This window comes from Passer montanus, unplaced genomic scaffold (genome assembly GCF_014805655.1).
Source record: "Passer montanus isolate IOZ18808 unplaced genomic scaffold, ASM1480565v1 scaffold55, whole genome shotgun sequence".
Classification (NCBI taxonomy): domain Eukaryota; kingdom Metazoa; phylum Chordata; class Aves; order Passeriformes; family Passeridae; genus Passer; species Passer montanus.
Window position 1 is genome coordinate 2,950,938 of NW_024370485.1, and position 25,259 is coordinate 2,976,196.

General features: G+C 40.0%; 1 protein-coding gene across 1 annotated transcript in view; it reads left to right on the top strand.

Moving 5' to 3' along the window:
- The window catches only part of MYH9 (myosin heavy chain 9), a 71,819-nt gene that overhangs the window by 9,951 nt on the left and 36,609 nt on the right, over positions 1 to 25,259 (top strand). Inside the window, exons 2-5 of the mRNA XM_039725379.1 lie at positions 5,764 to 6,116; positions 10,897 to 11,053; positions 21,391 to 21,418; positions 22,157 to 22,250. Of these exons, the coding sequence (XP_039581313.1) occupies positions 5,784 to 6,116; positions 10,897 to 11,053; positions 21,391 to 21,418; positions 22,157 to 22,250 (612 nt within the window). The 5' untranslated portion in view covers positions 5,764 to 5,783. The remainder of the gene's footprint in view (positions 1 to 5,763; positions 6,117 to 10,896; positions 11,054 to 21,390; positions 21,419 to 22,156; positions 22,251 to 25,259) is intronic.

The following is a 25,259-nucleotide window of genomic DNA, read 5'->3' on the forward strand; positions in this document are numbered from 1 at the left end:
TCCTGGTGTTATATTCTCTCTGGGATAACTGAAATTCGTGATTCTTGCATTCAGCCTGAAGCACCAAGCACTGGCATGTCTCAATGTACTGAACTTGAGAAATAAGCAGCTATAACCTGTCCATCAGTTCAGCTTCCTGCCAGTTTTACTTCTCCTTTCCCTCTGCCTCCTTGTGATTCATTTCTCACCCTTAGTGATTTAAACTCTGGTTTTTATGTAGGTGTTGCTTACAAATTGGAGCAGTTTGGGCTAACAAACTTTACAGTTTTCTTTTCCATAAATATACTGGCACTTGGAGCTGTGAAGTGTCACTCTAACCTAAACAAATGAGATATGAACAGTTTCTTAGTGAATACAAGGGAATTATAGGAAGTTTTTTATTGGGTTAGGGGTTCTATATTGTCACTTCATGGTCACTGTAGCTAGCCTGGCCACTAAAGTCTATTTTAGACTAGTTTAGTCTAAACTAGTCTAAACTAGTTCTAGCTGCTCCTAAATCTAATTTGTGGAACTGCATTCAGCTGGCTAGGGAAAATGAAATAGTTGAAGTGCAGGAATAATGCAAGTATTAGCTGTTCAGATCATAGCTTAGTAACGATTCCCATCATAGGAATGTTTCTGACCAAACTTAGTTGGAATCATTAGCAGTTTCTCAGATTACTTTAATGTTAAATTATTTAAACAAATAATCAAATTTCTTCACTGAGTACAACTTAGTTGTACCTAAAATAAGCCCATGAGTGAGCAGTAGTGCTGTAATGTCCTAGTGCAAAAGTCTTGTCTTGCCTATAGAAATGGTGTACGTTCCTTTTGTTCTGTGAAATGGCCTTTTGTCTTGTATTGCACCCTCTGGCAACCTGCTAAAGGTAAGATAGTTTAGAAAGTGGTGGCAAAGTTGTATTCATGAACTCGTATTGCACCCTCTGGCAACCTCCTGCTAAAGGTAAGATAGTTTAGAAAGTGGTGGCAAAGTTGTATTCATGAACTGATTTTAAAAGGTGAACTCTTTAAAGAAAGAGAAATTAACTTGTAGTCTAAATATGCTTGCTATTTATTGTTCATTCTTTTTGTCACCCTTTAGGGTAGTTCCTCTTGCACTGTAAGTAGAGAGGCCACTAGGCAAACCATGTGGGAGGATTGTTTAATATGAAATCACAGAAAATTTGTAACAGTGTCTTACTGGTGGATATGAAACAGAAGAAAACTGCCAGTAATTATCCACTTATGTCTGTTTTCATGCAGGCTCAGTCTTACAGCAAAGTTCTGAAGTGGTGGCATGAATTGCCAAGGATTCAGTGCATGTATGTGGCTATTTTGCATCCTGTGTAGCACAGTACTCCACAAGCTTCTTATAATTCATTAAAGTAGGGAAATGAAATGGTGTGTGAATAAAACTGTCAATTCTAGTGTAGTAATGCAGCTTTGCTAGGAAAGGGGCTGAAGCCAAGAAAGAACAGTGTGTGGATCCCTACTTTAATGATGGTTTAGGTAACTCAGACTGGAGGGGTTTCCTTGCCCAGCCAGTGCTCTAATACTTGTGTGATGCTTTAACACTTGCAGTAATGCTCTTATGAAATAAGTATAGAATTCTTATGAATTCTAACTCTACTGCAGCTGTAAGCTCCATAGTTTAGTAAGGCCCGAGCTTATCTAATGGAGCAGTGGCTCACTCCCAGGAAATTCTGTGGCTGCTGACAGAGTAAAAGTCTGGGAGGAATGGGGGATGTAATACAAATAGTTATTGAAAATTAAATTGCAAGTAGGTATTGTTCTTTGCTTTTAGCAGTTGCAAAACACTTGTAATTGAAAGAAAGGGACCTTACAATAGAAATAGCTTTTAGACCTTTCCAAACTAGATAAAGTGTTTGTTCCCAGGTTTATTGGAAGCACTTGATGCTGCTTTAAGTAGAGAGTGTGTGAAGTGTCTTATAATTCAAGCCTTAAGGCTATGAAATTGCAGGAGACTAAGGCAAACTTCTGTCCATATGACTGTATTTCAGTGAGGGTTTGAAGTAATTCTGCCTAATTCAAAGGGAATGCATGTCAAGTTAAATCCAGTGTTTGACTTGTTCCTCTCAAAAGAATCTGTCTGCTGGGAAATATGTTTGTCAACAGGGCAGTTGGTATTATTTTTAAGGTTGCACTACATGCTGATGTCTTGGTCCCATCCTATTCATGACTGTAGAGATTGTTTTGTCTCCATCTGTGACTGTATGGCATCTTTCTGGCAATTATGTAGTTAGTTAAATGGCAAAGAATGTCTCTTGGACCCTGAAATAATGGAAAACAAGTAAAGTCTGACCAGCCTCATCCCCAGACTGCTGTGAACCACAATAAGGGAACATACTGGGTTAACAGGGAAGTGATTGTAGTGTATGTCATTTTTGGAAACAATACTAGGAAGGAGACATTTAAAGTCAAAACAAGGATGGTCTGTCTTCCTTCTGTATTCTTTGGTCATCTTGCTTATAGACAGGCATCAAAAAGAATATTGTTAACGGTATTCTCATCTGGCAGTTGCACAATAGCTATGTAAAGATAAATGTCCTTGTCCTACATAATTATCTACACCCCAAATGCAAACTACCAGGCAAACAAATTGCTTCCTAATTTGTTCATAAAACAGCAATGATTTGCATTCATTGTGAGCTGCTGTAAGAGCTTACAGGGCTTGCTTCCTTCCTTGACCACTTTAAGGGATTTTTAGAAATGCCCAGTTAAATGCAGCATAAGCTAGGAAGATAAGTTTAGGAGTCCATGAGATGGAACTTGCTGAATCTGATTCCTCTGGTACTGTTCTTGTGGAGAAGAGAAATTAATGGTTGGTTTGTGGTATTGCTAGTTTAGACGCCCTGTGGGTTCGAAGTCAGCCTCGAGAATAGCTCTAATGCCATGTTAGCTTAGCTTGAGCCTCTCTCTTTTACTTCTGCTACGTGAGGATTCTGTTCTGGAGCACAGGAGAGCTAGTTTAAGGTGATGATAAAAGGGCTGCTGCTGCCATGCAATAAGGAGATTTTCAAGTCTGTTTCAAGTCTGAGGTGCAGGCCCTTTTGGAATCTCCTCAGTACTATTTGGTAGTACTTAAAATATTAAAACTTATATGAAATGCATATATTTATATATACAATAGATTATACTATATTAATATATATTTAGTGTATTAAAAATATCTTGAATATCTTGTTTGGTGAGATTTTAGAATAGCTGTATTAGGCTATTTCTCCTCCTACTGTGCAAGTTGTTTTGAGCCCTGGAAATAAAAAGGTATAGATGCTCTAGAATGATCTGTTACTGGCTGAAGATGCACTCTTTTAGTATGTGAGATAATTTGGGGTTCTCTTCCTGCAAGGAATTTGATTAACTTCTCTGTAACTATTTAATTTCCTTAGTTCTCTTCAGATCTAGGACTGACTGGGGATACCCTTTGAAAGATTTCTTGTGGTCTTATCTACTCCTTAGCCAAAAAAGTCTTTATTAGTCTTTATCCTAGATTGTATCTTAAGATGTTCTGAATGCATGCGTGTACTCTAGCAGCGAGGAAGTGAGGACCGTGTTTCAGTGTAATGTAGGACACTTCAGATGGCTGGTTACTTTGGATTCCTCAGGAAATGATGAAACTGAATTTAGCTGAAGCATAGTGCCTCTGTCCTGCCTGATTATAGCCAAAAAAGGCAACTGGTTACATTCTGGGAGTGCATAGGCAGGAAGCTGTGTAATGGAGGGTAGAGCACAGCTGTTGCTTTGCCAAACCTGATACAACTCTGAACACAATTGAATATTTATTTCTTATTTTTTTCTTTTTCCCCTCTTTCCTTCCACTCCCTTTTTTAACCCCTTGATCACAACCTGCAGATGATACTCTGCAGTGTCATGAAAACCTAATATTTTTTGTTGAATTGTTGGTCTTTATTTGCTATATACTCTGTCAGGCTTGCTGTTATGGGATGGTCTTGGAGCTTTCCTGACAGCTCAAGTTTTTTATGGCAGCCTCCAGACTGCTGCATCTTATCTTTACAACAAATCTCTTTGTCGTGTATCCACTAAATTCTAGTTTTCAGGAATAATATGAAAAAGAGGAGTTGCTCTGCTGAGAATCACCATTGTGGTTGAGGTGGAAGTGTCAGTGACCGTGGGGAAGGAAAGATGAGGTCAGGTGTGGAATAGCTGCTTGGCATATCCTGTAAGGCTTAAGACAAAGATTTTGAACTCAAGCTAAAGAAGTGATTATTTATAGAGTGATTTTCTCTTTCTTTGCTGAAGAATTTTTGACTGTGAATATACAGCTATCCATACAGTCTCTGGCACAAAGTTACATACCACTTAGAGTGATACATTTGTTGAAAGGAATTTCCCTACACGCTTACAAATGACTGGTGGGGCATTGGCGCCCATCATTATTATGGCTGATGTTTTTCTGGCTTCATTCACGGTTTGCTAATGCTGGGACTCTACATCTATTGTTGCTCTCATGCATGTTTTGGGAATTGAGCTGCTTCTGTCCTGCTTTCAGTACTTTTTTGTCTGCAGTGTGCGTAGTCAGACTTCGTGTACTTGATTTGCCTGCTGGTTTGTAAATATGAATTCTGTAGAGAAGCTATCCATATAGCTCCTGATAGCCTTCTAGGACATAAGTACTCATATTTTCATTTCCTGTTCTTTAGGTGGTAAAGAGCTCTAGTTTCTATTCAAGCTATGAGAAACATATATTGAGGACACTGGTATCTTTGTGAGGAAGAATTCGAGAAGTAATGTTTATGGGATCTTGTAAAGAGGCTGCTGTTACATGGTTAATGAGCCTTGACGCATGCAGTCCTTTTCTGATTGAAAGGACTTCTGAATGGCACTAATAAAATTGCTGCCTTATAAACTGGAAAATCCCTAGCGGTAGTGTTCTGGTTTTGATGAAGCACTAAATCTGGGGTGCCATTTTTCAAGTATACAGCCTAAGTCTCCCTTTTGTAGGGATGAAATTCTTGCCTCTATCTGACCACAGCTTCATAGAAGGATGTTATTAGAAGATATTTGCCTGTAAAATTTCCTGATTTTTTTCTGTAACTATCTTGGAGATATTTTGCTACTGAACATTATCTAGTGAAAAAAATTATAGAAACTGGTGGGCTGGGTATTACTGCTAAACTGGTGACGGAAAGTATCTAATATCAGTCTTAACTGGTCTCTGCAAATTGCTGCTATCTTTTAGAAGCAAAGCACACCTCACATTTTAGGCTAGTAGTTGACATTTCTGAGAAGTTGTGTTTTTTTGATGTATAGCTTGTCAGAGTAAGGAGATACAAAGTAAAAGTGTTGATTACACATTTATGATTTTATTTCTGAGCCAATATCTCTACCAATAGAGCAGTGAAGGGTTAATATTGACCTGAATGTTACTGACATAGTGTCTGATGCTATGAGGGTTGGCACAAATCATTTGTTGCTTGCCACTTTAATGTGCTTCCTCTTTTCTGCCAAATAATGGCTTCCAAATGCTTAACGGACAGTGTTTTGTTGTAGGTTTTGGGTTTTTTTATAAACTGCTTGCTAGTTTGGTTTTTTTCATACTCTTGGCAAGCAAAACCTTGGCCTTATTGGAAGTTTGACAACTTTAGCAGTGCTTACTAACATGAAATTAAAGGAGGGAGAGGCATGCTCTAATGACCAGGGATTCAGAGTACTTAGCATGTGCCTGTCTGCCTCTTGAGAAGTTGCAAGGCAATTTGAGGCTTTAAAAATAACCTTTTTCTTTGCTTCATCCTCTCTTCACAGGTCCCCAGCTGTAAACCACAATGTCGCAAAGGGACGCAGATAAGTACCTTTATGTGGACAAAAACATCATCAATAACCCCCTGACTCAGGCTGACTGGGCAGCTAAGAAGCTGGTATGGGTTCCCTCAGAGAAGAATGGCTTTGAGGCAGCTAGCCTGAAGGAAGAAGTAGGAGATGAAGCCATCGTGGAACTGGCAGAGAATGGAAAGAAAGTGAAAGTAAATAAGGATGACATCCAGAAGATGAACCCCCCCAAATTCTCTAAAGTAGAAGATATGGCAGAGCTGACGTGCCTGAATGAAGCTTCTGTGCTTCACAACTTGAAGGAGAGATACTACTCAGGACTGATCTATGTAAGTAATTTTGTCTGCTGGGGTAGGAGTTCCTGATTGCAAAGTGTGTGAACTTAATGTAATTGCTTTGCTCCTAAATGTGTATGTTAGCCTTTCATTGCCCCTATATACAACTCATCATGTGACTTACCTTCTTCCCTCTACTTAAAATTTTTTCACTAAATTATGCCAATCCCCCTCTAGTTAATGTTGAAGCTTTTAAGGAATGCTATGGTAAATCTGGCTTTAATGTTTGAACGTCTTTGTTTGCAGGATGTTTTGAATGCCTTTTAACTTTATTAGCAAGACACAAGAGCAGTTGGATAGTGGTAAACAGCGAGTCTGATCTGAACCTAACCAAATAATAATAATAAAAACACAGTCCCAATCCACCCAGCATCTGAAATGTGTTTTCCATGTCTGGAGCTTCAGTGGGAAAGAACGCTAGTGCCAAGCTTTTTGTGTGGATCTCAGAGCATCTTCCTAGAGAAGAAACATGTGTGCCTGCATGTACTTACAGATAGGAAATGTTGGTTTTCTTTCCGTCCTCAAATGGACAAGAGCAGAGATTCCTGCTTCTTGTTGCTGTGTAGATAACAGATACCATTTATGGGACCAAGGGTCATTCCCAATGGAGCAGGTAGCAACCACTTCACTGAATACCAAAGGCAATAAATAGGGAAAGGTGGGGAAGGAGACTTTGGAACCTTGACCTGGTTCTTCAGTTCCCTTCTGATTTTCCCCTTCATGTTGCCTATGTTTAGCAAGCAGATGTTGGTCGTGCTGGTTTCTGCTTTATTAATACTCTGCAGTTCTAGAATGAGTTGTTAAACTCAGCAGTAATATAAAATTTGTATGCAGTGATAGGTTAAACAGGACTAGGGAGAGCACAAGGGAGAAATTTATGACTTATTAGTGCTGTGTCTGCTCTTCTGGAGTGGCATGACAGCATACAGATGACTCTTGGAGAAATTATCAGAGACTATCTGAAAGATGCAAGGCTGATAAAAATTTAGTCTGACTTCCACAGTCTGATGTCAAAATTTGAGAGCTAATGTGATTGGAGGTTGATGTAGCTTATTATTTTTGTAGTTAACAACTCCTTCCACTGTTGGTCAAAATCTACTCTCAGATGGAAAAATCTTGGTATTCAGATGAAATAGGATATGCAAGATCCATATGTAACATTTTTAGAGTAGGAAACACTGCTACATTTTATAATAATTGTTGAAAATAATTCAGCAGTGTCTCAAGGTCTGTTGTATGCTGTGCAATGGGCTGTTTCACATATCTTGCAAGATACTATCTGAAATTTCAGACATGGTCTGTGACTAATAAATTGAGTTCTTCTGATTGGATTGTAAGAAGATCGTAAGATTTTTTTGTAAAAAACCCCCACACCCTTCAACCAAGCAAACCTTGCATAGTGTTTCTCTATTACAGAATCTAAGTCTTGCCAAAACTGTGTTCCTGTGCACTTGTGAAATGGACTGATCTCACCTGTCAGCAGTTCTCAGCAAGTCAGGAGATTAATGAGAAGGCTTAAAATACTTTCATTGGAGTGGCTGTTAGTTGATCATTAATCCGCTTGAAGAAAGGGAGTAGACGCAGTGCATCTCCAGCATAAATGGCTCTGGAAAGACTGAAGGCATAGTTTAGTTCTGTTCTTCTCCTTTCTTTCTTATTTGGCAGCAGGGCTGTGTGTTTTTATAAGTTATTTTCTTTTTTACTTTTTATTTATCTTTATTTTTCTGTCTTTCTAACCTGTAATACAAAGGGGGAAATCTTATTGCTGGTGCAGGCAAATTTTGAGTGAGGAGTGTCAAACAATTCAAGAACTAAGAACTTGACTCCAAACACCATTTTGCTGTTTTTATGTGTGGCTTGGTTCTGCACTGAGGTGACTTGCTAAGAGACTGTCTTTCATATTAACCCGTTCTATTTGGAATCCTTTATCAAAAGATCATTTTCAGCTTTTGTGAATAATTTTTGCTTACCTGAACTGCTTTGTTTGTATTCAGTGTGAAACTCAAAAGCCAATCTTACGCATTCCAGTTATTTTATTGAAGTTAACTGTTACTGGAAAATAAATTTTCTGATGCTGTCAGCTTTGTGCCATGCTGCAGATGGTCCTTTCAACTCTTCAGAGTTAGTTTAGCAGTTAGAAAAATAAAACTAGTTCCAGTTTGGCGTGTGTGTCACTTGAAATAGTGAAAGGTAATGCCAGGATTCTATTTTGAGATAGTAATGTCTGAGATAAAGTACATATTTCCAAATCAGCTATGCTTATAATAAATGAGCCTTTGAATTGGAACCTTGGGTTCAATTCAGTGATTTATGCATATGAGTCTTTATTTGTACTTCAATAAGATGAAGATAACTCTTGTCTTCTCTGTGGTAGGGCTGGCAGCTTCTGCTTATTCATACAACTCAACTTGCTTCCTATATGAAACTGTCAGTGGGCTTAACCAGCAGTTATGACATGGTGGTCTTACTCAGTTTCTTATCCCAGCCATAATTAGTTGCCCATCTTTATTAGACAAAAATATCCCTTCACACAGCTGAGGTCATTTTACTGCTCGGAAACTTCCCTTAGGTATTTCTCCTGGCAAGCAGAATGCTGGAAGAAGGTGGTAGCTTCTTCTTGCATACTTGCTTCATGGCTTCATCACTCTAAGTGAAATTAATGTGTTCCCTTTTCTAAACTGCTGCTCTCATCCCTAGGGTGGCTTTAGACTTGAACTCTGTTTACTTGAAAAGCAACCACTCTAATTTGTCAGCAGTCACAGCCTTGAAGAGACACACATACACAGCTAAGAAAGCTCTACCTTCCTTGTGGACTTGCATGCACTGTGAACATGCTGCTCTTGCATTGACCCATTTCTGTCTCTCTGTCCTACTCTGAGTTCCACTGGTGTAGTCAAAGGTCAGGAAAGCATCACCCAGCCTTCAAGCTTTTATTCTGTGCTGTGCAAGTGCTGTCTGACTTGATGGAGAACTAAAACTGAGGCAAAAGGAACTGACATTGCTGGCTTGGTTGCTGTAAACTCCTTAAACTGCTCCCTTCCAGCACTACCTGAAACCTAACCTGACTAGAAGCTTAGCTTCCTGGAACTTTAGAAGTGCTGTGCCAAAAGGTTTTTAGCCAACTTTCATAGTTTTCCACTTAGGAAAGACATTTTGTATTTTCTGTAAGCCATTCAAATAGTCCTCAAATATTTTAAAAAATGAATGGAAAAAAAGGAGGGAAACAAAGAGTAGGTCTGGAAACATATCTTGATGGTTTACACTGTGATGTGGGAAAGAAACCTTAAATATCTATGAAAAATTTACTTCCTGGAGGACATCTGAATCTGCTGCATGTAACAGTGGGCTTGTTACTTAGTGTTAAGCCAGCATGTAGAAAGTTTGGACATAATCTACATCTACTACCAGAAACTGTGTAGTAGATGCTATTTTCACCCTGCAGTCTAATCCTTACCTTTAGCTAAGGAGCTAAATCTGATTAAGTACTCTCTGTGCTCCTTGTGGAGAACTCTTTACCACTCCAAAGCACTCTTTTTTTCATTGAGCAAACAACAGAAGATATCTTGGCAATAGAAATAAAAATTGCCGAATGTACTCTCTTCTGGTAGCACTGCAAGTTGCTGTAGAAAGCTGCTTATCTCCAGATGTTTCAAACAGCTGCTTCTAAAGTTGACAGGGAGCTAGGATAGCACTAAGCCCCAGGAGCAGGGCTTGGAATGCTATTCTTAGAATGTCTAGGAAATATCTAAGAAGCCTCTGCTCTTCTTATTCCCTTTGCAAGTAAAAAATTTGTTGGTTTTTTTTTTTTGGTACTCAGAACTCAAAGTTTGGATTTGTGGGGTTTTTTTTAAGAAGCTTAATTTTTTCACTGGAAGTGTTTTAACAGTTGTATTCCCTCAGAACTGTGCAATTTAAGCCAGTGGAAACCAATTGAGAAATGGAAGTTTGCTGTCATAGATAATGAATTAACCATTTGATATGAATTAGAAGTAAACTTTGGCATATATTGCTGACTCTTTTAGCATGGACTACTTAAGAATTGTTTTCTATTTTGACTGGTTCAGAATAATACTGAGCATTCTAAACGTTCATACTGAACATACTATACATTGCTGACCTTAAAATTTGAATCTAGTTCTAGTAATACGTGCTACATTACAAATCATGAAAGTGTTCAGGCTTGGAGGGTCTTCAGGAGGCCATCTAATCCTGCTTCCCATTCAGAACAGGATAGCACTGCCTTGGGCATAGTCCAGTGGTTTTGAAAACCTCTCAGGACTATGCTGGTCGTATTTTTCCTTTTAGTAACTATTTTCGCTCGAGGTTCTATTTTGTTTAGTGATCATTTACCAGATAAATCCATATCAAGCCAGAGACACAACATAAAATGTATGCATTTTGGAGCTAAGCACCTACATTATATAATAAAATGGCACTTGACTTTGAGTATAGGAGCTTTGAAAGGAAGAAAAGCCAGTCCTAGTGGACTGTTAATTAGCTGGGGAGCAGACCAGTGATATCAGTGTGGCTAATGGGTCAGTTGGTGTTCAGTGCACACTTGGAAGAATTATGTACTGGTCAAGGTGATGGGACTTTGGCTGTTCCTCAGATTGTAATATTGTCTAGTGGGAAACATTCCACATGGCATCACTGGAAGTAATTTAAAAAAGCACTGTTTGGTTTGTTTGTTTTTTCAAGTAATGTACTGTTAAAATATTCAAGTATACAGCATTTTTAATTTCTGTCTCTATTTGCTGGGGTGTTTTCTTTCCAGACCTATTCAGGCCTGTTCTGCGTGGTAATCAATCCTTACAAGAACCTGCCCATATACTCGGAAGAAATAGTGGAGATGTACAAAGGCAAAAAGAGACATGAAATGCCCCCTCATATCTATGCCATCACAGACACAGCCTACAGGAGTATGATGCAAGGTGAGTGCTGACTGAGATAATGACTCTTGTTGAAATCACAAATCAAGGTTGCAGACAAAACACTGTAGGAGAACAACAACTCACTGCTATCAAAAGGCATTATTGTCCTTGCTTACAGACACTACTTGGTACCAGCTTTTGTGTTCAGGTGACTAGCTCTCTCCTGCAGTAGTGGATTGAAGAACCATACAAAAAGTCTGGTGAGAGCTAAATTTGACATAAAGAACAGGCTGGTGTGAATGCATGAGGTTCAGAGAAGCAGGCAAGGAAAACCGAGGTAGCAAATTTTCCATCTCAATGATGAGCCTGTGAATTGAGATAGCTGTGGGTGGGCAGGTATGTGTACTGTTTGACAGAGACTTTTAACAAAAGCCAGCTTAAAATCCAATTGCACAATCTGGCTGGGGGGGATCAAGCTTAGTATAACCTATATTTTGAAGTGTGATGGTCAGTGGTAGCTTTATTGGCAAGACTTGTTTGGTTATATTCTTATTTTGTTAATAAAACTCACTGTCAGGAAATATTAAGTACATCTGTTGCCTTTTCATGGAATAAAAGAAAGCAAGTGGATAGACCTATTTCACTCCACGTTATACAACTGACAATCAGAGAACTGTGGATATTATCTGCTACCTGTTTATCACTTGAAGACTTCTAAATATGCATCTCTGAATGCATTGTGCATATCTCTGGTTCTGGGAGGAGGTTTTTCACAGCCAGTGTGGTGTGTGTGATGCTTGGAGAGGTTCAGGTGTGGAGGTATTTTGTGCTTTTCTTCCTCTTTGTTACCTGGGTTTTATGAGGGAGCATACTTTGTAAGGTTTAAAGGGTGTAATAGTTTGATTTGGTGTGCCTGTGTGAATGTTACTACTCCTTTATCTTTTGATGCCTAGAAATGATTAAGGTGTTTGTTCCCCCTAGGTCTTGTCACTAGCATCACATTTTTGAGCAAAGTCCAGATATAATAAAATCATGCTTTAAAATTCTCATTAGTCTCAGTTTGAGTTCTGCTTTTTACCTGCCCTTGCTATCACTTGCACCTCCAAGCATAGGAGGACTATGATATAGGTTCCCAGAGTGGGAAGAGAAAAATCTCCATCCACTGACCTGTATTAGTGTCTTCCAACAAACTTAGTGTTGGAAAGCTGATAAAGGTTGCTAAAACATGGTGCCATGCAGGGCAGAGCACAGGGGTCAGCTAATGTGATGGATCAGTTAATCTATATTTGTAAAAGCCTGGGATGGAGAAGGATGAGTACACAGACATGCTGAAGTGGACTGGTGGCAGGGTGTTGGTGGCAATTTGCTGAAGATGTGGCAGGTCTTGCAGAAATACAGCCATACTGCAGGTGTGTTACTCTGAGATGAATGCTGCATCCAGAAGATAAAAATCTATGAAGCTGGACCTCTAAAGGATCTCACTTCCCTTAGAGAAAGACTGGATCTGCCATATGGTCAAGAACAGATGCTCCACCTGTATTTTACATGGCAGAATGTTGTCCATAAACCTCATTACACTTTTCCTTCTTTTATTACTTCTTTCCATCTGTTGCCTGCTCCTTGTTAGCTCAAGCACTAATTTGTATTTTTGTTAAACAAGCTATTGACTTACCTGTACCAAAGTTACTGTTCCCTAGAAAGAAATCTTGTCTACATAGAATCAGAAACAGTGTCTTTGGCAGTGTTGTAAGGAGACTTAAGAAGTCCTTTTCCCTTACAGACAACAGTTAAACCACTTGATAGTGCATGTGCCTGCATCTTGTCCTTCGTCCCTGCCAGGTATATCAGTATGTGACACAAGATACCCAAATAGCTGCAATTCTGCATCAGGGGACAGGTGACCTTCCTTGGTCTGATGGTGGTTCAGAGGTAGTGATTAATCTATGTGGATATTTTCTTTTCTGTTGGAAAGAGGTGATGTCTGTGTCAGACCACTGCTTGGATGATGTCTAAACCTTGGAAATCTCAGACTTGACTTGCTTTGTTGTACAGAGCTGAAGAATGGCAGCTCTGCCTGTGTTTTCCAAGCATGGGAAAGTTGCTATGAGGTCTGCTGGAGTGTTTACCTTTCCAAGAACAATTCTAGCTATGCTGTATTTTCAGCAGTATTGACAGTCTAGAGGCTTACCCCAGCTCTTCTTTGCCTAGTTTAAGATACCTTGTGGCTGACTTTTTTGTAATGCTTGTTGATATGAATATCATTCCCTGGTAGCTTACCTGCCTTGATCTGTTTAACTAGGTTTGGAAAGATTTTTCTGTGTGGTTTCACAGTTACCTGTGTGTGCTACAAGACCTCTAGAGATTGTTTTAGGGTTATTTATTGCCTTATTTCCTTGTTTCAAAGGGTAGCAGTAGCATTCCAATGTCTGCTACTGGGAGTGAGGGTGACTAGTAGGTTGTTGCAGTGTCTCTGGTCCTGGCTAGCCTCGAGGGGAATGGAAAGCAACATTCCTATTCCACTTTCTGGGTTTTGCTCAGCGGTGGGGGAGGTTTGGTGCAGCAGCCAGTGGTATGGCAGGAATCTGTACAGAGAATAGAAGATGAAAGGGTCGGGTGCTCCACATGAGCCAGAGGCATTTAGGATTAGGCTGCCTTCCCTAGGTTGCTTTCAGAGCCCTGAAGACTGGGAATCCTTCATAGCCTGGAGAAGGATAGCAAGCTGACTTGACTCTGACTTCTGTCAGCACAGGGTATAGTTATCTCTTAAACCCACAGTGTGGAAAAGCTTTGCGTGTTAATTGGTTTGGACTCTGATTTTTTTTTTTGTTGGTTTTCAGTCAATTTATGGTATTTGAATAAGCAGGGCTTTCAAAAGGGATGGTTCATCAGGAAGGGAGAGGAAGATGAGAGTTTTGTTCCAACCTCTGCTAATCCACAAACTATTTAACCCTTTTCAGGCATCTGTATGGTGGGTGAGCTTGGTCTTCTTGTATTTTCTGGTTACTTCACTGACAGAAGTGTTAGGGCACTTAGATATTCCAGGAGATTATATTGCTTTTTCTTAATTTTTTCCCAGAAGTACTGAAGAAATAAAATGGTGAAGAACATGTTCAGAGTGGATTGTTTGTTGTTATTGGGGTTTTTTCCCTTTCTTTCTCAGACCTAAGACTGTGACTCAGAAATGTGATGAAAACATTTTTTTGCCACATGGTACCTGGAGAGACTTCCTGTGCTTCAAGAACAGAACTTTCAAAAAAGTGTAACATTTTTGCTTTTAGAGAAAACAACCACTTGTCTTAATGTTTCTGTTCCCTGGGTAACCTGGATGCCAGAAGCCCCAAATCTGTTTTCAGAAGAATTATTCTTCTGGTGTAATGATTGAAGCACAGTGCCTGCAAGTGGAGTGGTGTCTTGAGAAAATAAGTCATTATTCTAATGCATCAGATCTGCTTTCAGAAGAATTATTCTTCTGGTGCTAATGATTGAAGCACAGTACCTGCAAGTGGAGTGGTGTCTTGAGAAAATAAGTCATTATTCTGATGCAGCTGATCTATACTGAAGAGGTATATTCTTTGCCTCAATTCACTGTCTCCAGGGCCTCAATTTAGAAAAACGTACTTTAAAGCGGTTAAACAGCACCTGTTTGTCTATTTGGAACACACACAGAGAATGTTCTGTGTCAGATAGTGATAGAAGATACAAATTTCATTGGTATCTGGAACATGGTATCTGTTTAATGCTCTGAGAAGTATCTGAAACTTCTGTAATAGGTTAGGTCAGTATGGTGATTCTGGTCTACAAAGCTTAGACCTGTTGGACTAAGATAGGTGGGAGAGGGAATAGACAGCACATAGCTAATGAATGTATTCAATCTCTCCACATTATTGGAGAACTCCTAATGTTTCACCTAACAAAACTCTGAAAATCATTGAGCAATGATTACACTCTCCTTGACCTTGATGGATTAGTCTGCAAAGGGCCCTGTGCACCCAGAACTGTGCTGGAGTTCACTTGGGAGTTAGGTAGTCTCTGGGTTTGCTGTTCAAAAGAAAAAACCTGAAGCACAGTAACTTCATAATTTTTTAGTGACACTTTGTTACATTAAGTGAGGAAACTCAGGGTTAGGTGTTGTAAGACAAATCACTTGCTTTGTAGATCCTCACTTGCACCTTGGGACCACTTGTGATTTTCATAAAAGACAGTCCTGTAGAATATAGACCTTCAGGTGTTTTGTTTGTAATTCTTGAATGTTTGCATATTTCTTTAAGTTTCCTAGCTAGCAGAACATTTCTGTTTTAATTTGCTTGCTTGCAAGTAATTTCTCAGCTTGCTTTTTAGCACTGGGCTGCTATGCTGCACTATATGATGCACTATCCCAAAGTATATCTTTCTTTTCTATATAGTATTCTGTCAGTGCTTCTCAGTTGAGACCTGCTCAGATTATGTAGAGGCACGCATGTTCCTTTCAAGCTGCGTGTAAAGGTCAAGTTTTTTCCACTAAAATCCAAAAGAATATAGCCTGTGGTTTCACAAGTGTGTTTTCCTGATTTGTCCAAATTTCTCATGCAAAGGACACGTGAAATTTGGATGCTAGTTATGGAGGATATTTGTTTTGGTGCAAATGGCAAGAAAATATGTACATTGTTTTTAATTTCCTTAAGAAATGTTTTACATGCTTTGAATTACTTGAGATTTCTAAATGCAGCTCTAAAAATCTGTGTCTTGAGATGTGGTTTTCATGAGAACAGGGAGCTAAAAAAGAGTCCGGTTGCCCACTTGTTTTTTAGTAGTTACCACACCCTTTTTGCTTCATTCCTGTAAACCAGAGCAGGATTTCTCTGGCAGTCACTTATGTAATGGTTCAGCCCCTGCTGTCAGTCTCCCTGCAGTTCACTGTTTTAGTATCATGAGCTGCCTGAGCTTTTTGCAGTCTGTATACTAGTTTTTCTTTTCTGTCAGGACTTCATAAACATTTGCATCACCTAAAATTACAGTTTACAACTTGTTTTCTGCTAACTCCAGATTCAGTTAAAGAGTTCTAGAGAAGGGGAGATGTGGGCTCTAGTCCAAAAATGTCTTGGGCGAATAAATATTTCCATTTGAGCCCATAGGATATATTTCATTTTGAAGAATGAAATTTACTTTTCTCCTTGTGACTATTTTCAAACTTCAGCTAAGGAAGAGCTGAATCTTAGCACTGCAGTACTCCTGCCAACTCAAGTGATTTTTTTTCTCTCTCTTTTTTTTTTTTAACATCTTGAAGCTCTGTTGTTGAGAGCTCTCTTGGATATGCTATGTTTCTCCTTCATTTGATTTCTCTTTCTTTTTGTACTTGATGATAGTTGTTAGCATTTTGAAACTTCCCTATAGTGTGTTCTTTAAATGACAGTGCAAAAACAGGTTCTGGGGCTCTGTTCTGGTGTTGCCCTGGAGTGTTTTTGATCCCGTTGGAGCCAGCATGTAGGTTAAGCACCGCAGTGCATGTGCTTGACTAGGTCTGCTGCCAGTGGGGTTGTTCTGTGTAGCACAGTGTGTCAGGTCCCTGGGGCTTCCTGTGTTCAGAGCCCGGAGGAAGGGACATGGGATGGAAAATTATGTTGATGTTGGAAGACAATTTTGAGGAGGCAGTCAAGAGCTGAAACGGCTTGCTTTAGCTGAGCTGTGTCGCTCGGCCGGGCAGCCAGGCCGCGGGGCTCCCTGGGTGCAGAGCAGGGATGGCAGCCGAGGGCCGCGGCCTGCCAGGCGCTGCGGTGGGAGCTGGGTGGTACCGGGAGCTCTGCTCGAGCTTCCAGCCTTAGTGAGTCAGCTATAGGCAGGGGACCGCCAGCTGTGTCGCTCGGCCGGGCAGCCCAGGCCGCGGGGCTCGCTGGGTGCCGAGCAGGGACGGCCGCGCTGCCGCGGCCTGCCAGGCGCTGCGGTGGGAGCTGGGTGGTACCGGGAGCTCTGCTCGAGCTTCCAGCCTTAGTGAGTCAGCTATAGGCAGGGGACCGCAAGCCAAGCCTTCGCCCTTCAGCTCCACTTCCTCTTCGCTGCAGAGGTGATGTCACCAGTGTGCGAATGCTATATTACTTCTCCTTTTATGGAGATGTGCAGGCTTGAAACGAGTCACTCGTGCAGAGGAAGTGAGTGATAAAGGCCTGCTAGGATGTTCTGTAATGAGATGTGGAGCTTAAATTGCACATTCTCTTCCAGCTTTCTTTTCTTCTCCCATCCCAAAACATTTAAAAACAAAATTCAAGACTTTGGAGCTGTATTAATTTATCAATTATGGCAATGTATTTGACCACAGCAGTTCAGCATTCATTCACACGTGTGGTTTTGCAGTAGTATATTTGGTTGAGTACTTTCAATGTACAATGATGTCTTTCTTGTGAAGACAAATTTTGGTTTAATTAAGTTTTTAATGTATGCTGAAGCAGTGAGCAGTCCAAAATGCAGTCTTTTATTCTTGGACGAAAGAAAGTAAAGAATAAGTTACATATTATGGGGTTTTTTACATAGTAAAATTAATCTACTGATCTTATTATACCATACTGCTGCATAGTTTAAATTTGAAGGATATTTTACTTCCTGAATTTCTGGATGTTTGAGGCTGCAGTGTCTTGTGATCACTTGAATACTATGGTGATGAGAGCTGAAGAAGAGCCTAGATAAAAAGCTTTCCTTGTCAGCTAGTTTGAAATACAGAACTGTTGCTATAATTAACTAATGAGTTGTTATTCTGGATTGTTTTTAATAAGGGACTCTGTTTAGAACTGAAAAGCAGGTGCAGATTTCTTTTAATCAGGCGTTTCTTGATTGTGTTATTATAAGCAACTGAGTTTATGGTACCCAGCACATTCTCTTTTGCTGAGTAGGTTGCTTGCACAACTGACAATGAAGTAAAGGCAAGTGCTGACTGAAGTAGTGCAGTACGCCCATGTTGAATGATCCTTTGAAAAAAAAAAGAAAAGAAAAAGGTGGGGGGAGGTAGCCTCTTGCCTGGACAACTGAATTCTGATTCATGATGGCACAAGTCAGCATCATAGGGAGAACAAATATTGGCATTTGAAACTGTTCTTAATTTGAAGAGTATCTAAGAGTTATGCTTTGTACGTGTTAGCTCTTTGCCCCTTTGGTCGGCTCCAGTTTCCTGTTGCTCAATACATTATTTGAGTTGTCTGTCTATACACAATTAGAAGAATTCCAGCTATCCCAATGACTGCTGCTTTGCAGTCCTGGGAAAGAATTTCCCCCGGATTGCAAATAGGAATGTTGCCTTTTATGGCAGTGTCTGCGTGCTCCCAGAGACTTGCCTGCACTCGCAGGTACGATCCTGCTGACTTAAAGCAGAGGTGACTAAGGCAGCTGCAGTGGGCCACCAGGAAAGTGTGCTGGGGGAGGAAAGCTTCATGCCAAGAGGATTTCAAACACCGTCTGTGACTTTTCCTGCCTGACCACCTTTCAACACATTGCTCTGTGTTAAGGGGATGAAAAATCCTGTGCTTGCCCCTTTGGGACTTCTTAGGGTCAATCCAGGGTGCTGTGGCTACCTTGCCTTACTGGAACAAGGCTGGAAAGAACTTCTCAATCAAGTATGAGAAAACTTGGCATGATCAAGAAGCGTTCAGTGCCAAAGAACTGCTTGGTATTATTATCTGATGTTGATCATCTCTTTCTGTTGAGCAGTCAGTTAATCTGTCTGCTTACTGGTATTCTTTTGCTGGATCATCTCTAGGATGGAAATGGGAAAGCAGGTGCTATTCAAGTGCCTGGGGCTCCACTGCCTGTTTGAGAAGCCCCAGCTCATAATTCCAAGATCAGAGCTGGTTACCAGCAATAAGGAGCACCTTTTTTAGAGTTACCTTTTTAAGATTTTTTTTTTTTTTTCTTTCTCTTAAATCTACCTCTTATAAGAGCCTCTGTAGTACCTGAATGTGAGCATAACCTTTTCTGGACAAGTGAACTGCTTGTTTTTATTCAAGCTTTTGAAAGTCAGATGTTATTCAGAGGCACAGTCTTGTCCTTTCGCATAGCTGCTTTGTGGTGCAGAATTGTACTCAGGTGTTGTACTACTGAAGAATACATTTCCTTAGGCAATCCATAAATGAGTCATTAGTTATTCCCCTGATCCACCCTCAAAGTGCCCAGTCATGCAGAGGGCTGGCATGTGCCTGCTGAGCCCTTGACCCACTGGGAACCTTAAATGTGTGAGGCCTTTGGAGCTGGCTAACATCTATTCTTGGCCTGGCCTTCAGCAAAAGGAGTGTATATCTCAAAGGCAGTGAATAAATTCAGCACTCGAAAAAATGAATATGCAGTTTAAGTAAAGCTGCAGTGTCTAGTTTTGAAGGCTTAAGAATTTGCCAGGCCAAAACTGTTTGAGTGGTGATTTTCTTCTACTTGCTTTCTTCCAGGCTTGGGGCTGATGCTCTTTCTGAGAACAGTATTAGCAGGGTCATGGCAGGTAATATTCTAAGTTTTAACAGGAAAAAATAGATTATTTTCCTCTCATTTTTTGTGCTCATCTACATACAATCAGTTTCCAGTAAAGACACTTAAGAGCAGGAGTTGCATATAATTAGCATGTGAATCTAATGCTTCCATGATTGGCTTCAGAATATTTTAAGATGGAATCTCAAACCTATTAGCTTTGCTGGCTTTCCTTATTCCACAAAAATGTGTGCAAAGGCTAGATATATGCCTCTCTTTTTAAGCTGTGTGTATGGGAAATTTTTCTTGATTAATGTGGCATTCATGCTGTTAGTACTGAAATGCTAAATGTGCTTGCAGCAGCAGTAGTGTTTAAGGGTATAGAAAGAGGTTTTAGGTACTTGAAATCTATCAGACTAGAAAGCCTTCCCTAATTACAGCTCAATCTCTTTATCTTGCACAAAACAACTTGAATGGTGACTTAATTATATCATCTAAGTACTGTCTGGTGGGAAGAATACTGAGCTATGGGGAAAAGGAATAAAAAGAACCAGTAGCTAAAATGTGGAGACAGTCACAAACATAGTGTTGGATGTCACCAATTACTGAAAAAATGTATTGGAGAGATCCAGTGAATTGCATACTCTCATGAATGTTTGGGGCTTGCTTTCTCTCTCTTTAGAGAGTAGATGTTAGTCCAGTGCATTGAGTGGAAAAAGGAAAGTGGCAATGCCTGAATGAAATCTAACTGCTGCAGTGTTACTGAGCTTCTCAGACTGGGAATAATCTGGGAGTCTCTGGTCTTGATTTAAAAACAAACAAACACCTAACATCAAACCAAAACCCTCTCAGCCTAATGGGGATTTTGAGTTAGGTGGCACAGTGTGTTCTGAGTGCCCCAGTGGCTCTTGTGGGCTGTCAGTCAGTGACTTGCTGTGCCCACCTGCACCATGTTTCGCTGTCCCTGTGATGAGAAAAAGCTACTTGAGGCTGTTCTGGTGTAGGCACAGGCACTCCAGTCTTCCTAGTGCTCCTAGCTCATTCCTGGTGGTGTGAAGGAATGGGATGGAACCTGGGTGGAGGCAGGTGGGCACAGCGTGGAGGGCAGGGGTGAAAGCGAAACGGGGCAGAATCAGAGGAGTGGGTGCAGGAGCTGTGGGATGGAGGCATGGTGGAACTGGACTGTGCATAACAAAGTGGAATCATAGGTGGATGCTGGCAGGAGGTTAAAGATGTGGGTAAAGATAGTGGTGAGTGGGCTGGGTGAATTAAATTCTGTAACTGGAAAGATATCCACAGCTGGGAATAGAACACAGGCATTAGTATGTCTGCTGGTATGTCAACATGGAAAAGAAAAGGTTTCTGTTGTTACCATCTGCTGTGTTAATACAATAGGGGATGGTGCCACAAACAATCAGTTGTATAGGATGTAAGCTGCTGCTCAATCTTCTAGTTTTTGGGTCCAGTCTGTGCAAAATAAGTAACAAATATTTTGTCACTGAGCCTCCAGTGTTTGTTTTGCTATGAAAGCCTCTGTTTGGTGTGAATCTTAGGCACTTTGGGATTTGTAACAGTTGCTGTCCCGCTTTCCCCCTACCTCTTCATTTTCACTGTTCTGCAGATAGCTTTTGTAAGTCAGTATGGGCCCACTGCAACAGGAGCTGAAGAACAAGTAGAGATGCACATCACACTGTAGCTGGGTGATAAAGAAACAGTCAGTAGGAGACTTCTTTAGTATTTGTAGAAAAATTATAATGCAAAAAATATTCTTTCTGGATGAAGAAAACTAAATTGCTGTGGTGCCATTATACTTTGGCATATAGTAGGAGGTGGGTATCTTGCCAGAGAAGGGGTTACTTGGCTGTGTTTCTGAAGATACTTGTCAGTGATTACAAGTTTCTGGTGTCCTTGGTGTTGATTTCATTCTGTCAGAGAAATTTACTTTTAGAGTTCTGATCTGACTACTCTCTTAAAATTTCTTCTAGATCGAGAGGATCAGTCCATCCTTTGCACGTGAGTATTTCCAATTGTCAGTTTGTCTGCATGTCAAAGTTTGTGTTTTTACGTTCTTGTAAAAAGGAGGGACTTCCTTAATTTTAAGTGTTGGTAGTGGAATTACAGAACCAGGTAACAATGGAGAGTCAAGAAAAGTCCCTCTATGATTCCTCCAATATATAATTCCTTCTGCAAAATAATTTTTGTAATAAATGGAGGAAGGGTGGCTTTGAAAGAGCCCCTGTGCTCAAGCTGCTAAGGAAATACAGCTTTGTCAATGGAAAAGGCTTGGAGTGATCCTTCGGATTTGATGCAGCTGTTATGTTTAAGTACATGCATACTGATGAGGCTGATAGAGTAACAGATACTCTTGATGCAGCAGCTTGTCTTCTAGACACACTAAAATTGATTGGCCCTCAGCCATGCTTAAGGAATTGGGGTATGTTTCTTCTTGCAGTCAGGAGGCTTCCGTTTGAAAGATTTACTTCGTTACCTTTCACCCCAATCTCTACAGCAGCCTCCAAGCTATTCCTCAGCCACTTGACAGTCCTTGTATCCAAGAGACTAGAAAGCACAGTTCTTTATTGCCTTCCATGTTGCAGTCCAGCTGCAGTCCAGTTTTTTTCCCTTGATTTTAAGGGAGGGGCTACAATGGCCAGAATGCAATTAAGGATGTCGGTAGCCCTTTTGGGATTAGAAATATGATAATGTCTCCTTACATCTTGTTTGTGGATAACTTGTAGATTTTCTTTACAGAGGTGAATCTGGAGCTGGTAAAACAGAGAATACCAAGAAGGTTATTCAGTATCTGGCTCATGTTGCTTCCTCGCACAAGTCCAAAAAAGACCAGGTAAGACCTAGGTTTAATGATGCTTTATTGCTCTGCTGACTTTGGACACTAAATGTGTATTGGCTGGTGTTGGTAAAAGACATATTGCTCAGTAGAAGCTTAGATGTTAACATCTGTCAGGGGACTGAGGAGGTCAGTGAACTATGAAACAAGAAGACTGTCAAAAATTGCAAGTCAGGGAACACTGTTCGAAGCCATAACTCCTTTGAATTCAGCGGATCTACAGTGGGCATAAACTCAGCCACAACCCCTTGGATTCGTGGGCAAGTGCATGGGCAAGAGCTGCTATAAAGGCATCACCTGTACTGATCTTTTCATGTGGTTGTATTGCTAATAACCAGTCTAGGCAGTTTAAGACTAATCCTTGTGTGGGGGAGTTGTCTCCTTTCTTCTGTACCATTATAGATAAGGTCTGGCCACTATATGTACTGTCTCAAAACTGGAGAATACAATCCTAGGCCAGCGGACATCAGCTAAAAACTTAGAAATAGTCAGAAAACATTAAAAGGGGGGAAAACAGCCAAGTGATAGCAGCACATGAGAGGAGGGTGGTGATGATGGTGGGAGGACTTGAAAGATGTCTCACTTATATTTTTTTCCCCTCCCTCTCCCCCGATGGACTATTGCCGAATTCTTCAGTTGTGTCCTCGTAGGTGAGCTGCACGTTTACTGCACGTTCTGCACCAGGAATGCATTTTCTGTCCCATTGTGTGATTTTTTTGAGCAGCTTTTCACTCCACACCAATATCACTTTCTGCAGCTAAAGCAAATCCATAGACAATTCACAATTTTTATTTTTTTTTGTGTGGTGCACAGTAATCTTTTTGTAAGGATGTTCAGTTGGACACTGTAGTGATATCAAGAATACTTGTGTTCTGTGCTCAATATTAGTTTGCCTTTAAGGTTTTTCTTGCAGGATTTTCCCAGACACATACCATCTTAGAAGTATTCCACCAGGACAATATGACTGGACAAGGCTTTCCTAGAATCTTAAGCATATAGTGTGTGTGGTGTTCCTAGTAATATTGATGTAGTTAAGTGTTTAGCCAGTGTGTTTTAGGACTGTGGGCTTGTTAGCCAGATCTGAACACGTTGGAAATGTTTATTAATGAAAGCCAAGTGCCAGGTGTGTCCATTGCATCTCTACATAAGAGTTTTCCTGTAGTATCTTAATGTATAGGCATGCCTAATGCATGTAGAGTATATAAATAAGAAGGCATTTCTGCATGCAGGCACACTGTGTGTGTGCATGCACATAGTAGTAACTAACTTCTGGAATTCCACCAAAAAAAACCAACGTTCTATGTGCCAAAATTTCAGACATATGAAGGCTTTTTCCATGGTCTGTCAGTAGCTGTATTTAGAAACATTCTTCTTTTTTCTTTTTTTAAGTGTGGAAAACAGAATCATGGGGTTGAGTTAAGTATTCTTCCACTGCTTGTCCATGAGTAAAATTTGAACTGCTGAAGCAGGACAGGCAATCTGCTCAGGAGAATAAAACAGTCCTAAGTGGGACTGGTTTGTGATTTGCCCAAGTTTGATACTTAATTTTTTCCCTAAGTTTTGATTTTTTTTCAAAAAGTCCTGCTGCTCATGTTTTGTGACTAAACTGACCTTACCAGAGGGGGTTTGGAGCTGAAGCCTTTGTTAATCAGCAGTGAGTGCTCTCTGCAACACTTCTTTATGGAGCAAACTTGGAATCAAAATATAGGAACATATGAAAATGAATACATTTAATTTTTTGAGGAGCTCAGGTATACTGGTCATGGAAGATTTTTGTCTTTAGACACAGAACTAAACAAAGGATATTATAGAAAGTAGTGGTACTTCACTGTGAACTTTTGAATGTAAACTGGTGTTTTTCCAAATATCAGGGCAAAATCAGTTTTATAAAACATATATTTTAACACTAGCTCACTTGTTTTGGAAGTCGTGGTGCATTCCACCATTCCCAGTGCATTAGTATATTTAGCTAAATGAGCTTCTAGCTGCATGGTGTGACTTCTGAGCACACTAAGGCTCCTTTCTGGGGGGTGTACTGAATCTATTTATGGAAACATTTTTTTTCATTTATTGAAACTTCTATTTATGGAAGTTGAAATCAGTGTTTTTCCATGTTTAATCTCAGCTTCTCTACTGTCTTCTTAAATAATGATTTTTCAAGATGTGTTTGCAGTTAATCGGAAATTTGTGGTAATGGTAGCTAATATTTAAATATTTGTAATGAAACTTTGGTTATGGATGATCTTTCTCCTTCTCCCATGCAGCCACTGGTGTTGGGTTTTAGTTATTTGATAATCTCTCACATGGCTGCAGAGAAGAATAGAAAAGCTAATCCCTGAAGTGGAAAAAACAAAACGACAAACTCCAACAAACCAAACACCCTCCCCCATATTTTTTTTCAATTGCATGCTGTTAAACGTAGATGTGATTTCTGGATGCCTTTCTCCATACTTTCTGAAGAATAAATAGCCTGAAAGACTTCTTATCTTGCTTAGAAAACATTCCAAAAAGTGTATGAGATGCAAAAAAAAAAATAAAAAAATCATCAGAGTGCAAGGTAGATGTCAAGGATTTTAGTTGCTTTAAATTGGTGTTGTAATGTCAGAGCAGTAGAAAGACAGCATATTCAAGAGTGTTGGGAGCTGCCAAGCACAGGCTAACAGACCCAGTGGCTTTTTCTGCTTCTGTTTTCATGAGGAATATTGCACATACTTCAAATGCAAGCCAAGTGTTAAACAAATTTGTTTCAGGTCAAGGAATGGCAATTACAAGTGCCAGGAAATTGGCAGCATCTTAATGATAGGAACCTTAGGATTTTTAGAAAGCTTGTAATGGACAGCTCTGTAATGATTTTGCTTTGCAAAATTACCTATTGCATGAAAATAATGAAATATCTTCCATCAGTGAAAGGTGACCATCAAAATTTAAAGTAAAAAATACCCAACAAACTCCACCCAAAAACTTATTAAAGATTTAAACATAATGGAATTGCCTTTTAAACAAAGA